The sequence below is a fragment of the Ictalurus furcatus genome, chromosome 4 (genome assembly GCF_023375685.1).
Source record: "Ictalurus furcatus strain D&B chromosome 4, Billie_1.0, whole genome shotgun sequence".
Taxonomy (NCBI): domain Eukaryota; kingdom Metazoa; phylum Chordata; class Actinopteri; order Siluriformes; family Ictaluridae; genus Ictalurus; species Ictalurus furcatus.
Window position 1 is genome coordinate 13,985,325 of NC_071258.1, and position 14,897 is coordinate 14,000,221.

The following is a 14,897-nucleotide window of genomic DNA, read 5'->3' on the forward strand; positions in this document are numbered from 1 at the left end:
GGTTCCTGGTTTTAGACAGTGGACATTTTCTTAGACTTAAGAGATCTGAGTCTCAGGGGCCTTAATTTTCAGAGCACCAAATATTGCATGCCTTGCCTGTCCTGTAGCATTGCCTCAGCTAATGTGTGTTATATTTGTGAAGTTTACATTGTTAATCATATGGGGTGGTTCATATTTATTATTATTATTATTATTATTTTATTACTTTTAAGTGTGTTGTCCACCTAAATTCATTCCTGATCCCATCACTGATGCATTTGTACAGGATGTAAGAATTAATCCATGTCCATGACCCACAACGTTGAAAAATACTGTTCATCTTTTTACTTTATTGATATTCTGCACGAGAGTGAATGATATCCTCTCATTGTTATATGATTTACACGTGAACGCTACCTCACGAGTTTGTCTACCGTTTTCCCACAATATATTCACCCCCCTCCTGCTTTTTTTTTCCTTTTTTTTTCCAACAATGGTCATCTCTTTAAAGCCTGTCCGTGTAGGAGTGACATGACCGTGGTTTCTCTGACTGGAGAGCTGGCGAGTGTAAATCTCTCACTGGTTCCTGTGCTAGGCTGTGACTGAGGCGAGGCGCGCGCGCGCTCACTCAAAGCTTCTCAGTGTGGCGACAGACGCCTCGTTCACACAAGCGACTCCTCGGCGAAGAGTTTATTTAATAAAAACACACCGAATCTGAAAGTGGAGAGGAACGTGTGTGAAAAGATTCCTCATGTACAAGCGGCACGCCTTCTATGTTTAACAGAGGCGCTCCTGTGCTTATTTTAGGATGCAGAGATCACCTGTGGATGATGCTGGCTTCCTTTCGAGATACTTTTTCTGGTAAGTTCCAACTGCAATGTTCACATAGTGAGTTACTGTAATGCGTACAGTATTTCATTAACACCTACTGTCCCGCTGGACACTCTAACACAAGTGTAGATATTTCTCTTAGTCTATACACTCTCAGAAAAGAAATATACAACTAAACTGTAGTAGGTCCACTCAAGGGTCTGTCGTTTGTAACGTGTAGCTTTTACCTATGAAAGGTGTAGGTGGTGTACCTTTAAAACTTTCCTCTATAACCCATTACAATTTTAAATACCTAAAGGTACAATATATTCACATTTTCAGGTGAAAGATAACAAGGAAACAAGAACATGTACAGTTTAGTACAATTTTTTTTTTTTTTTTTTTTAAATAGAGTATTTGTCAGGAAGAAATTTTTCCATCTGTTTGTTGTATCAAAAACCTGCTAGAAAAAAAAAACAACCCCTTCACATTCATTCATACATACAGTTCACATCAAATGTAGGGTAACAACATGATCATTAAACCACTCTGAATTATACTTCATGTGAATCTTTTAAGAGAGATGGCATGCAGAGAAATTCCCAGTGTTTGATTAAAACCAAGTGTTCGACTGGATAGAAGTATTAATTTGACAATTTAATCTTACCGTGTGGGGGGAAAAATGTGTAACAGCTTTAGAGATTAATGTCTGAATGATACGTAAACAAACCTCACTGATGCAGATGCATAGTTATTAAGAGCAAGGCCCATGCCATTATTATTGATAACAAGTCTCTTCTGGCTGTTTGCAGGTGGACAAGCCCTATTATGCGAAAGGGTTTTAGGAAAAAGCTGAAGACATCAGATGTGTATCAGACTCCATCGCAGGATGCTGCGGACGTGCTTGCAGAGCGTCTGGAAAAGTTTGTATTCTCAACACGCCATTCTTGCATGCTGGGCTCATTTAAATGTGGGAGATTTCCAAAAGTGCACTGCATATATAATTTGTAGATCACTGACTATGTGTAGCATGTGTTCAACACCTTCATATCCAATCCTCATGGATGTAAATCACACCTCCTTTTTTTGAAGTGTGAGAGCCCAGGTAATTGGATCAAGCACATGCTGAATAGTATATAGGGATTTCATGGTACAGACAAACATTTGAGGAATAAAACTGCTGCAGGAAAGTATGACGGTACATTACGGGACCTTGTGAAACACCATTGTACCTTTTGAGGGTATGCGTACGATGGTTAAAAGTTTTGGGTATAGTGGAATAAAGAACATGTGTTTTTGGAAGTCTAATCAGAAAAAAGTGCTCGTTTCTCCTTACAAATTGCTATTACGACACTACAGTTCTTAAAAAAAAAGGTCTTGTGTGAAATATTATTCTGTAATTTGTTGCAATCTTTAGTGTCACGGTCCTGTTAGTATCCTTAGTGCATCTTCATTCAGTGATGGGATGAAGGGACTGGAGGTGTGACTCAAAACTTAAACATGGCCATATTTACACCATGAAGAACTGCTAACAGGACACATTGCTCCAGTTCCTATTGTCTTCCCCAGACGTCTAAAGGCTTAAATGTCACGCCTTTGAGTCAAAGTATTAATGTGGTGTTTCAGGGTAACAGGGTAAATGCCACCTTGCTTCTTCCAGTAAAACCCCTTGCATGCAATGTTTCACATAGCCAACAATATGTTTGCTTGAGCTGGGGTGCCAATTTAATGGGCATCAAGAATGACCTTTTAAAGTGCCAAGCCCCTAGTGGGTAATAGATGGTGTGCAGTATTTTTAATTCCTCAAACACACGCGTCTTGTGAGAATGTGAACTTTTTCTACAATGAAGAGCTTGGAACAGTGTTCTGTTTGTGAAGGGCTCTTTGCTGTGTTTAATAAGTGAACAAAATCACCGTGGTTATGTACGAGTGTCCTGAACAATGTGGACTCCACCAGTTTTACAGTGGATAGGAGGATGTGGAGAGCTGTTTAATTGTTCTTTTTGGGCTTCTTGTATCTCCACACACAGAGAATGGGACAGAGAAGTTATATCTGCAAAGAAAAAACCCAGTCTCCTACGAGCACTTTCCCGATGCTTCATTCGACCCTTTATATTATTTGGAATCCTCCTCTATTTAGGGGTAAGTGTCTAAACGTGTAATTATGTGCAAATTTGTACTTAATGTTATATGCTCGGTCACTTTTTGTCTTTATCTGAAATGCAGAAACTTGTGCATATGCTTATACATGTGCTAAAATAAAAAAAAGTCTAGAAGTCTGAATGTATATGCATATTATGAGTGCTAGCTTGTGGCTGGCAATCTGCTGCTCCTCTGTGGTTGCGTCAGAGTCGTCAGGCTATTGAGGGTGCAGCTCACAAGTATGTGTGACTCTGCTCATGTGTCTAGCAGTACCTTCAATGGAGTGATCCTCTTGTTGTCATTGGTCATGTAGAAAATGCCAAAGTTTGTGTAAAAATACAGTAGCAGTATATTCACTGTTCAGTATGTAATGATATGTGTGTATTCTGGTAGAGTATTCACTAGAAATTTCCTGTGCGTAATTCAAAGTTTGTGTTATATTGTCGAATTGTTTATTTTAGACTCATTTTGTGGCTAGATATTACAACATATGCATTTTGTTATACATTATGAGAATTAAGATCATTATGTGGAATCAAGTTGACATTAGTCTCACATTCCCGTATTTCTTGTGCAGGAAGCCACAAAAACTGTGCAGCCGCAGCTCTTGGGCAGAATCATCGCCTCATTCGACCCCTACCATGCGCCAGAGAGAGAACAGGGCTACTTTCTGGCGCTAGGCCTAGGCCTACTGTTTATCACCCGCTTCCTCTTGCTGCAGCCCGCCATGTTTGGGCTGCACCACCTGGGCATGCAGATCCGCATTGCCCTTTTCAGCTTAATTTATAAAAAGGTGTGCTGCAATAAGCTCAAATGTAGTTGAACATCAACATGTATTTGTATTTAGGATTTGCTGGTTCATTGTTGTTTAGAAAGTATGCTGTTAGGTTATAGACTAAAAGATTTTTCTTTATTCTTGGTCCTAAGACACTAAAGCTGTCCAGTAGAGTTTTGGATAAGATCAGTACAGGGCAGCTGGTCAGCCTGATGTCAGCCAACCTGGGCAAGTTTGATCAGGCAAGTACAAGTAGAATTTTGTTTTTCTGTTTATTGGTTGCTGCCTATACACATGTTATTCTAAAACTGATATTTAGTGAGCATGTTACACTTTTGCACTCAATTTAGTGCCCTGCTTCACTATAGTCGACAACGAACACACATTTTGACACCTAAAAGTCAATAGGTAAAACATTTCATATCAGAATTTGCTGTGCATCACTGTGCAAGTGAAGCAAAGGAGGATGAACTTTAGAACCCTTCAGGAAAGTTGAGCCAGGGTGATGAATTTTGATACACATTGCAAGTTCTCTGAGACAATTATCACCTGTATTAAATGTGATGGGTGTGAAACTTTTTGATTCAGAGAACATACACAAATTTAGCCTTTTTTTAAGTGTAGTTCTAAGACAAATGTCCCACAATTCCTCTAATGATGTACTGAATGTGATGAGAATGTCATTTTTGTAGATTTGAGTGTTTTTTTATTGCTAACAACCACTCAGACCTGTCCTTGCTTGTGTGTATTTATGTGTCTAAAAGGTAGCACTAAGGTGCATTGTGAAGTGACAGATAGATATTCGTTTCTTCTGTAGATTAATTGTGTGGCAGCCAACAAAATGGAATAAAGCCACATATGCTTTATTACATACTATTTTTCTCATGTGACCATTACATAATTTGACAATTTAAACTGTTTTTGAGCTTCATAGACTATTATGCACTTACCAGTTATATGAAATAAACCAAAACTCCATATTGCGTAACAGTGTCAGTAATTAATTTCTCTCTTGAACTGTGTTTTAGACAAAGGTATATTTGAATGCAACCTATGATTCAATCCTACTGCTCTCTTATTTTTGCCAGTGAAACGGTATTGATTCTTTTCCGCTATACGTTGAAGATATTTGGGTTTGAGGTCAAAAGATGAATATGAGACGACAGATAAGAATTTCAGCTTTCATTTCCTCATATTTACATCTTAAATTGCTTGATTAAAGAATCAACAGCTCTGAATGTCTACTCTTGGTTTGAGTCATAGGTTTCGCCTGTGAAGACAGCATTTGTTATTAGAAAGGATAAACCAACATTAAGACCAGAGAGCTGTCAATGGGAGAAAAACAAGCCATTTTGAAGCTGGGAAAAGAGGGAAAATCTATCAGAGGCATTGCACAAGCACTGGGCATAGCCAATACAACAACTTGGAATGTCCTGAAAAAGAAAAAACTCTGGTGTGCTAACAGTCAGACATGGAACAGGTCGGCCATGGAAAGCAGAAACAGAAACATTGTGAGAGCTGTTAGTGACATCACCAACAACCTTCACCGGGCAGGGGGGAAAGGAACCCAGTTGAGCATGCGTTTCACCACCTGAAGAGGAGACTGAAGGGAGAAACCCCCTAAAACAAACAACAACTGAAAGAAGCTGCAGTACAAGCCAGGGAAAAATAACACAAAATAAATATGTAACAGTTTGGTGATGTCAGTGGTTCACCGGCTTGATGCAGTTATTGGAAGCAAGGGATATTCAACCAAATATTAGGTGTTATTTACTTTAATTTACTTTAAGACTGTTCCTATACTTTTGCTATATTCTAAGTTGTTTAACACATCTAGATGTAAATATGAGAAAATGAAAGCTGAAATTTGCTGAAATGATCTATCGTCTCATTCATCTTTTGAGCTCAAAACCAAATGTCTTCAATGTATATTGAAAACAATAGAATTGCCCTTGCTGTTCCAATACTTTTGGAGGGGACTATATAACATACCTCACAGTCTGCTGAAAATTAACCAGAAACTGTGCTCGCTGTACAGAGCCTGGGCATGGCCCACTTTGTATGGATATCTCCTTTGCAGTGTATCCTGTGTGTGGGACTAATTTGGGAACTCATAGAATTCAACAGCTTCTGTGCCCTTGCTGCAATCTCCCTACTGGGAGTCATCCAAGCCTGTCTTTCTCATAAAATGGGACCTTACCAGTAAGTTTTCACCTATTCATATTTGTAGTACCGCATAGATTCGTGCTTTGGATTTGTACATTTTTCTCTACTATCTCATTACATCACTCCCACCAAAACCCACATTCCACTCAAGTCTGCTGCTGGTTGGGCTTTTCGATTAGTTAGAACAGTTAGCTTAGATCTTGTGATCTAATCAGGACCTTGGTTTGCCTTGTGCTTTTGAGAAATGTAAACATAGCTGGGAAAGGCTGGTGCTAGCATCTTTCAGCTTTGCTCAATTCAGACAAATTCAATGTCTGTGCCCAGCTAGATGACCAAAAAAAATCATTGACCCTCTCCAACCGTAATGTATTCTCTCTTTTGTCTTTTTAAATAAGAGCAAAAAGGGTACTGCTTACTAATAAGCGTCTTGCCCTGACCTCGGAGATTATGGAGAATCTGCACTCAGTGAAAGCCTATGGCTGGGAGGAGATCATGGAGACCATCATCAAGAATATCAGACAGTAAGATAAAATGTGACCAAAACAGTATTTCCTACAGTGAAAAAAAAGATGTATTAGAACTTGAAAATGCCTTGTAAGCAAGAAACGATTTCTTTCCCTAAGCTAATTCAGCCTTTGTTTATTACACTTTTTTATTACACATTTTTTCAACACTACTGACACCTACTGTACATTTATTATCATTTGTGAAAAGTGTGATGCGATATAGCTAATTTCTTGTTAAACAGGAAGCCAGGTCTCTTCTTATACTCAGTTTTATTCAGTGAATTCAGAGCTCAATGGAAATTTAAAGCATTTTGTTTTGCTTTCATCCTGTCTGCTTTCAGGGATGAAGTAAAACTGACCAGGAAGATCGGCTCGCTGCGCTACTTCTACAGCTCTGCCTACTTCTTCTCTGCTATATGGGTGATCATGGCAGCAGTGGTGCCCCAAGCCCTTACCACAGGCATCACCGTGCGACGCATCTTTACTACTCTCTCATACTGCATGGTGCTGCGCATGACCGTCACTCGCCAGCTGCCTGCTTCTATCCAGATGTGGTACGACACCATCAGGCTCATCTGGAAAATTGAGGTAAAGAATTTTCATCTAATATGACATGTGTGTCAAGCTCAATTACCCATGCTTTAGTTGTGGCATGGTTGGTATGAGCAACATTGGTTTATGGTTATTGTTTGAGGCCTAAATTGTGATATTTTGTGGAATCAAAATATCAAAGAAGTAAGCAGTTGTTTTCAGTATGCACTTCTGTCTTTGTAGTGCAAAGCTATTTATTAAAATAATTAGAACACAGAAAAGGGGATAGTTATGAGGATTTCTGCAGTGATTCCTAGACCATGTGAACCTGATAATAGTTGTCTTAGCTTGGTGTGTGTAACAGTACATTTTCAAAAGTGCCTAAACTGGCAGCTTTTATTCACACTACAACCTTTTAACCAAAAAGACACGACCTGTTGTGCTGTGGTTCAGCACTGCTCAAAACTGCACAGCATGGCGGATTCTTTGTATCATTGTATAACTGTTTGTACTGTCCTGAAACAAGCCCCAAGGTAACGGTTTCTATCTCAGACTGTATCCAAAAATGTGCCTCAAACCTTATTCATTATTCTTTGTTTTAGGATTTTCTTAGCAAAGAAGAATACAAACTGATGGAGTATGACCTCAGCATTACAGACATGGAACTTGAAAACATCACAGCTTCCTGGGATGAGGTAGTCTTTTCAGTGGACTTCTCTGTCCATCTGAAAATTTCAAAACACTAACATTTTGCAGTGCTTGCCCTGAATCTGACAAGCATTGGATATATTAAATGGAAAAAGAAATGGAAATACTTTGGAAATCCAAATACTTTGGAATTTGTATTTATTAAAAATATGACTCCATGTTATTTTACACATGCCTTTATAGTGAAAATAACTTTTGTTTGCGTGACAGTGTGAATGTCAGGGGGTCTAATTCTCAGCCTCTCTGCCTGTAAGCAGTGTGAGCAGGTCTTCACTGATACTCAGTTTAAACAGTGGGAAGACACGGTTAATCGCCGTGTCCTTTTGTCAGCTGTTGTCTCGCCCCATTTGAATAAGAAATGCATGCAGAAATTAATAAGCGAGCAGGTGTTCAACATTGCCTGACAGAAGTCAATGATTAAGCCAGTCACACCCACTTCTCTATTTCATGGTAGTTCTCACACCCCTGCTCCAGTGAAAATGCACACAACAATAGCACAAGCTTTTTGTGTGCTTTTGTAGGGTGTCTAACCTTGTACGTGACAATAAAAATGAAATAAACAGTTCAATCTTCCCATTACTATGAGAAACCATTGCATTTAACATGATCTTTTTTTCTTTTCTTTTTTTTTTTTTACAGTAGCTATAACAATCATGTTATATTTGTCATATAAAAATATGATTCAGTCACAGGTTGGGATAACAGCTTTAACTAGTTAGTAAATCTAATTTTCCAGTTCTGGACATGGCATGCTGTGCCATGGGATCTTGTCGACTCCTTTGAAATTCAGCTGGGTTTAACAACAGTAATAGCAATATCTCTCAGCTGGACACAGAATTATAATAATCACAAATATATTATAATAGGGACATATAACAGTATAGGGGTGTGTTGTGTTTGAGAGACTCTCTTTTATGGCAGGGTATTGGTGAGCTCTTTGAGAAGATTAAGCAAGAGAACAAAGCGAATGGCTATCCAAATGGAGATGGACTCTTCTTCACCAACCTCTACGTAACACCTGTGCTTAGGAATATCAGCTTGCACTTGGAGAAGGGTGAAATGTTGGCAGTGGCTGGATCCACAGGATCCGGAAAGGTAGGATTACACTCTTGATTCATTTTTTTTTCAATTAAATATTTTAAGTAAGATACTAGATTCTTTATGAAAGAGAGAAACACTTCACTTATTTCATGAGTGTTCTAATGTCTGAGGTGAGACCTCAATCTCTGACCTGTCCTATTCTATCTTCTGTATGGGTAGAGCTCCCTGTTAATGACCATCCTGGGCGAGCTGGTCCCTTCCTCAGGAAAAATCCGTCACAGTGGCCGGGTCTCCTACTCTTCCCAGACTGCCTGGATCATGCCTGGCACCATCCGAGACAACATCCTGTTCGGGCTGATCTATGAAGAATACCGCTATAGCAGAGTGGTTAAAGCATGCCAACTAGAGGAGGTAATTCATATCTAATCATATCTAACCCACTTAGTATTATCTTTCTGTCTTTTTATTTCTCTTACTCCCACTCTTTCTCACATACAGTCCCCTCCGAAACTATTGAAACGGCAAGATCAATTCATTTGTTTTTGTCAATTGGGTTTGAGATTAAATGATCAAAGGAATTTCAGCTTTTATTTCCTGGTATTTATATTTAGATGTGTTAAACGACATAGAACATAGCAAATTTTGTAGGCAAGCAAAAATATTGGAACATGTGACCAACAGGTATTTCTTGTTACATATGTGTATCCTGTTAGATTGATTGTTTAAACAATAAATAGCCCTGAACAGCTACTCTTGGTTTTAGCCTTCAGTTTCACCTGTGAATACTGCATTTTTTGTTAAAAAAGATAAGCCAACATGAAGATCAGAGAGCTGTCTATGAGAGAAAAGCAAGCCATTTTAAAGCTGAGAAAAGAGGGAAAATCAGTCAGAGGCACTGGGCATTGGGCATAGCCAATACAACAATTTAGAATGTCCTGGAAAAAAAAAAAAACAATACCGGTGTACTGAGCAACAGACACCAAATGGGTCGGCCAAGGTAAACAACAGCTGATGGCAAACAGTGTGAGAGCTGTGAAGAAAAACCCAAAAACGACAGACAGTGACATCACCAACAACCTCCACGGGGCAAGGGTGAAGTTATCACAATCAACTGTTCAAAAAAGACTTTGAGAGCAGAAATATAGAGGCCATACCACAAGATGCAAACCACTCATCAGCAGTAAGAATCAGAAAGGCAGATTGGAATTCACAAAGAAATACAGAGATGAGCCACAAAAGTTCTGGAACCAGGATTAACCTCTACTAAAGTGATGGAAAGACCAAATTATGGAGAATGAAAGGATCTAAAACATACAAGCTTATCGGTCAAGCATGGTGGTGGTAGTGTCATGGCTTGGGCTTGCATGGCTGCTTCTGGAATGGGCTCACTAATCTTTATCAGTGATGTAACTCATGATGGTAGCAGCAGAATAAATTCAGAAGTTTACAGGAACATTTTGTCTGCCAATTTACAGAGCAGTGCATCCAAATGAATCAGGAGGAACTTTATCATGCAGCAAAGGACTTCATCAGAGGAAAATGTGGAAAGTTTTAGACTGGTCATTTAATCACCAGACCTTAACCCAATTGAGCATGCATTTCACATCCTAAAGAGGAGACTGAAGGGAGAAACCCTTCAAAACAAACAAAAAAAAGAAAGAGGCTGTGGTAAAAGCCTGGAAAAGCATTTAAAAAAATAAGAAACCAGCAGAGTCACAGGCTTGATGCAGTTACTGCAAGCCAAGTGATATGCAACCAAATATTGTTATTTACTTCAAGTCGTATCTGTTCCTATACTTTTGCTCACCTAAAAAGTGGGTGGTCTGATACAAAAGGTTCTATGTTTTATGTTGTCGAACACATCTAGATGTAAATACCAGGAAATAAAAGCTGAAATCCTAAACTCTCGTCTCATATCCATCTTTTGATGTCAAAGCCAAATGTCTTTGGTGTATAGCACAAACAAATGAATTGGCCTTGCCGTTCCAATAGTTTTGGAGGGAACTGTATTGTTATGTTATCCCTGTGCGTAATTCTCTTTTTGAACCTCCCATTTTCTTTCTATTTGGTTATATTTTTTAAAGCCTTCACTCTCTATCTGTCTCTCTCACTCTGTCTCACTAATCTCATGCCAATCAGAAGGTTCAGCTGGCAGCTGAACTGAGAATCTTTGTTAGATACAATGCTGCATTAATGTGTCATATTACTCAATATGGCTCACCCCCCTCACCTGCAATCTCTTGATACCTAAACAGCCAATCATATGCAGCCATCAGCCATGTTGAGTGACAGCGCCCCAGTTTAATCGTGTCTCTTGTGAAAAGAGGCTCACAGATCTGAAATGCTTCCTAGACTGCATAGTCACATTCAGTCCTCAACGATCTGCTTATCTAACACCAAAATCTATATGACAGTCATGACCCACTTTCCTAAGGGAAAAACCTGTTCATTTTGTTTTATTCTTTTTATTAAGGTGTTACAATTTTGAAGGAGCAAGAAATTCGCTAACACAATTAATTAGGTTGTATCACTATGGTTGTGTATGTTCTCTTTTTAAGTGTATCACCGGTGTTGGGTATAACATGTTACAAAGTAATGCATTACTCTAATCTAATTACTTTTTCTGATAACGCAATAAAACATTACATTTTTAATTTATATAATTTAATTACAGTTACTGATGTCAATAAAATTGTTATTTGCGTTATATAACATAATTTTGTATGAGGATGTCTATATGTGTAAAATGTCCATATGAGTTCAAGTTTACGTGAACATGATATGAGTAGAGCATAAGGACAGATAATGTACTTTGCATGACACCGTAGGAGCTAAACCCATACAATGATAGCTTAGACAGTTGTGAGTCCCCTTGGGTAGAGACAGCAAACTCGCCTAGTTAGAAAAGTTTTATATTTTATTGGTCTGATAGTCCAACAAACAGTGACAATAACCAAAGCAAATTTTATGATAAATCCAACTATTTCTGATCATGTCATTAGTGTGGTAAAATTACAGAAAGAACTATGAGTTTCACTTTGTAGAAATGTAAGGAAACTGGACATATACTGTATATACTATGCACTAACTGGGGATGAAACTGAAGAGACAGAAATATGTAGGTTGTATAACACTAGTGTAGTGTAACAACGTATTATAACAAGCACATTCATATAAACCTATCATTTGAATTACAGCCAGTGCTATTATATATAGAACTGCTGTTATAGAAAATTAATCAACATCTTTGATCAATCAGATGTGCTGTGAGATGTGCTGTGGTATAAAAGAAAAGTGAGGCAGGTTAACTTATAAATAGTGCAATATTTACACTTTCTTGTTAATGATACTGTTTTAACGGTGCTGTTGAGATGACCGTGGCTCGTGCTACCATATATTTTATTCATTGTTTAATTTTAATACATTTCTAAAGAAAGATAGTTTCTCTGTATGCTAAACGAAGGGAATCCATGTCATGGTATTTTTACAGTGCTGGACTGAAAGTTCTATATATTAATGATCTGGTGTTGACAACCTCATAAACATGTATGTGGCTTCATTAAACCATAAAAAGAAACATCAGTTAACTCCATTCGCTTTCTCAAAGCTGACTTCAGTGGGGTTGTGTAGTGCGTCTCACTTTTACTGTCACATAACTTTTCAGACTCATTACACATGTCATGTCTGAAAGTTTCTGCCTAATCTACAGCAGAATAACTATTCCAGGTAAAGTCAGGTCATTGTCTCAATGAAGCCCTTTTACAACTACTGATATATTTCTTTCCCTTGATGCTCCAAAATTGGACAAAAGGTGTCAAGTAGGAGGTAAGATAACTCTTTATGTGAATTGTTACATGTCATAACTGTGTTTAATCATTCCTTATTTATGTATATATTTTAATGATCTGTTTTATCTGCTGAGAAGCATAATGTGCCAAGACAATTTTCATATCATCTTCATATAAGATGTAATGTTGAGCAAAAGTGACTCTAGGTCAGATTTATCAGTATAGAGATGTGTACATATGGTCTTATATATGATCACTGTGTCTGTATGGAATATTTACAGTCTGTGCTAATAGTATGTGTGTGTGTATGTATGTATCTCCTAAAGTGAGCATCATTCCTGGTGGTATTTTATGAAATATATTGTCTCATCGTGTGTGATGTCTTGGTATGATATATTGCGTGCCATTTACTGTATATGTCAAGTGGTCTTTTGCGGCATGAAACTTTTCATCTTACCCAGTGTCAAGTGTCTTCTTCTGAGCTTGTCAGAACTAATCATGAGATTAGTTGAATTAAGCACTATGCTCTGCTGAATAGAAATTAATGCAACATGCATATGTGCTTTGATCTTTAGGACCTGGCTGCTCTTCCTGAGAACGATAGGACACCTTTGGCAGAGGGGGGACTGAACCTGAGTGGGGGACAGAAAGCACGGGTCGCCCTAGCCAGGTACACACTCAAAAAAGGAAAAATATTCCTTATTTTACAGTATATCTCCAATCTGCTAAGATTAAGTGTAATTTGGTCATATCTTATCAATGACAGGGATTAAAAACAAGACAAAAGTTCTGCACTGACCTTCTTGGTACATAGATCTGATTTGAATATACGTATTTCAAGAATTTTTCAAGAATTTTTGAACAATTTCAATATTTCAAGAATAATGAGGGTGAGCGGGTGGACTGTTAAAACCAGTGGGACCCAAAAGCTGTTTAGAGGACAAACAAGTTCTTAGAGAAGGTTTATAAATTGTTCAGAAATGAAAATACAAACTTTTAAACTGGTATCCATTTTTTCTGTACTTGTATCTTAACAATATCTTTAACATATACTATTTGTTTCTTGTGATAAAGACATAACATCACTGAAAACTAAGAAACTATATATCTGGTTGCTATATAATACACTTTTTGTCTTCTTTATTTCCTCATAAGTTTATATAAACTTTTGTATTCAGCTATATATTAATTTATATCACTATAAATTCACATTACTTTAAAAATTGGTTATAAAGAATAAATATGCTTTGAGTGAAAATGTACAGTATAATTTTCTTTGTGTAGAAGATACACTGAGAGATTTTCCACTTGTGTCTAATGTAAAGATTCATTTATAAAACTGAAAACTATGTTTTGTTTTAATCTCTTAGGGCTGTGTACAGAGATGCTGATACCTACCTGCTGGATGCACCTTTCACACATTTGGATATTGCTACAGAGAAAGAGATATTTGAGAAGTATGTATATCAAATACGAAAACTGTCATATACAGTATGAAGTGATTATGGGAGTCCTTTCATGAGTTAACCGCTGTACTATATGACTTTAGCATTTGATATATGGTGTCTTATATTGCATTGAGTTTATTATCTATTTAGTTTTAAACCGCTTGTAAGCAGATGTCTTTCTCCCAGGTGTCTGTGCAGGCTCATGGCCTCCAAGACCCGCATTGTGGTCACTAACAAGATTGAACACCTAAAACGGGCTGACAAGATCTTGCTGCTGCACAACGGTGAGTGTTTTTTTTATGGCGTGTTTTCAGAGCTGCAGTCACGGCGGCCTGACTTCAGCTCTTTGTTGCTGGGTCTGGAGGCCTATGACAACATTACTGCCGAGCGCCGTTGCTCCATCCTCACTGAGACACTACGCAGAGTATCTGTGGATGAAACCTCAGGGATACGTCCCGATCGTCCCTCCTACCGGCAGGTGGCTCCTCCCACCTACATAGATGAGAGGAAGGCTTCAGTTATCATCAATCCACTGGCGGCCGACCGTAAGGCTTCCTTCATCCAGGTGATGGAAGAGGAGGCCAAGCGGCCACTGCCTGACCGCAAGTTCTCCCTGGTGCCTGAGTATGAGCTGGTGGATGAATCGTTCATGGGGAACGATATATATCACAACCACGGCGTGCACATGGCAGGCCAGAGAAGGCAGTCTGTGCTGGCCTTTATGACCAACACACAGGGTAGACGTGACCAGCTCCAGTCTTCCTTCCACAGTCGTCTGTCCATTGTGCCCCATAGTGAGCTGACCTCCGAGCTGGACATCTATACCCGAAGACTGTCCAAAGACAGTATCTACAACATCACCGGAGAAATGGATGAGGAGAATATTGAGGTAAGAGATGTCAGACAGGATGGTACAGTACTTCTGTAGTTCCATAGGCCCTGGAACCTAGCCCTGCTCTTGATTCACCCTATTGTAATTTACAGTTCGATGCTTAATCTTAAA

The 14,897-nt window shown here is 38.5% G+C and overlaps 1 protein-coding gene across 1 annotated transcript in view; it reads left to right on the plus strand.

The window, feature by feature from the left end:
* cftr (CF transmembrane conductance regulator) overlaps nt 1–14,897 on the plus strand; it is a 29,568-nt gene continuing 14,671 nt past the window's right edge. Inside the window, exons 1-14 of the mRNA XM_053623098.1 lie at nt 1–840; nt 1,602–1,712; nt 2,820–2,931; nt 3,509–3,724; nt 3,859–3,948; nt 5,745–5,908; nt 6,268–6,393; nt 6,720–6,966; nt 7,512–7,604; nt 8,539–8,712; nt 8,878–9,069; nt 13,022–13,116; nt 13,817–13,903; nt 14,081–14,783. Of these exons, the coding sequence (XP_053479073.1) occupies nt 788–840; nt 1,602–1,712; nt 2,820–2,931; nt 3,509–3,724; nt 3,859–3,948; nt 5,745–5,908; nt 6,268–6,393; nt 6,720–6,966; nt 7,512–7,604; nt 8,539–8,712; nt 8,878–9,069; nt 13,022–13,116; nt 13,817–13,903; nt 14,081–14,783 (2,463 nt within the window). The 5' untranslated portion in view covers nt 1–787. The remainder of the gene's footprint in view (nt 841–1,601; nt 1,713–2,819; nt 2,932–3,508; nt 3,725–3,858; nt 3,949–5,744; nt 5,909–6,267; nt 6,394–6,719; nt 6,967–7,511; nt 7,605–8,538; nt 8,713–8,877; nt 9,070–13,021; nt 13,117–13,816; nt 13,904–14,080; nt 14,784–14,897) is intronic.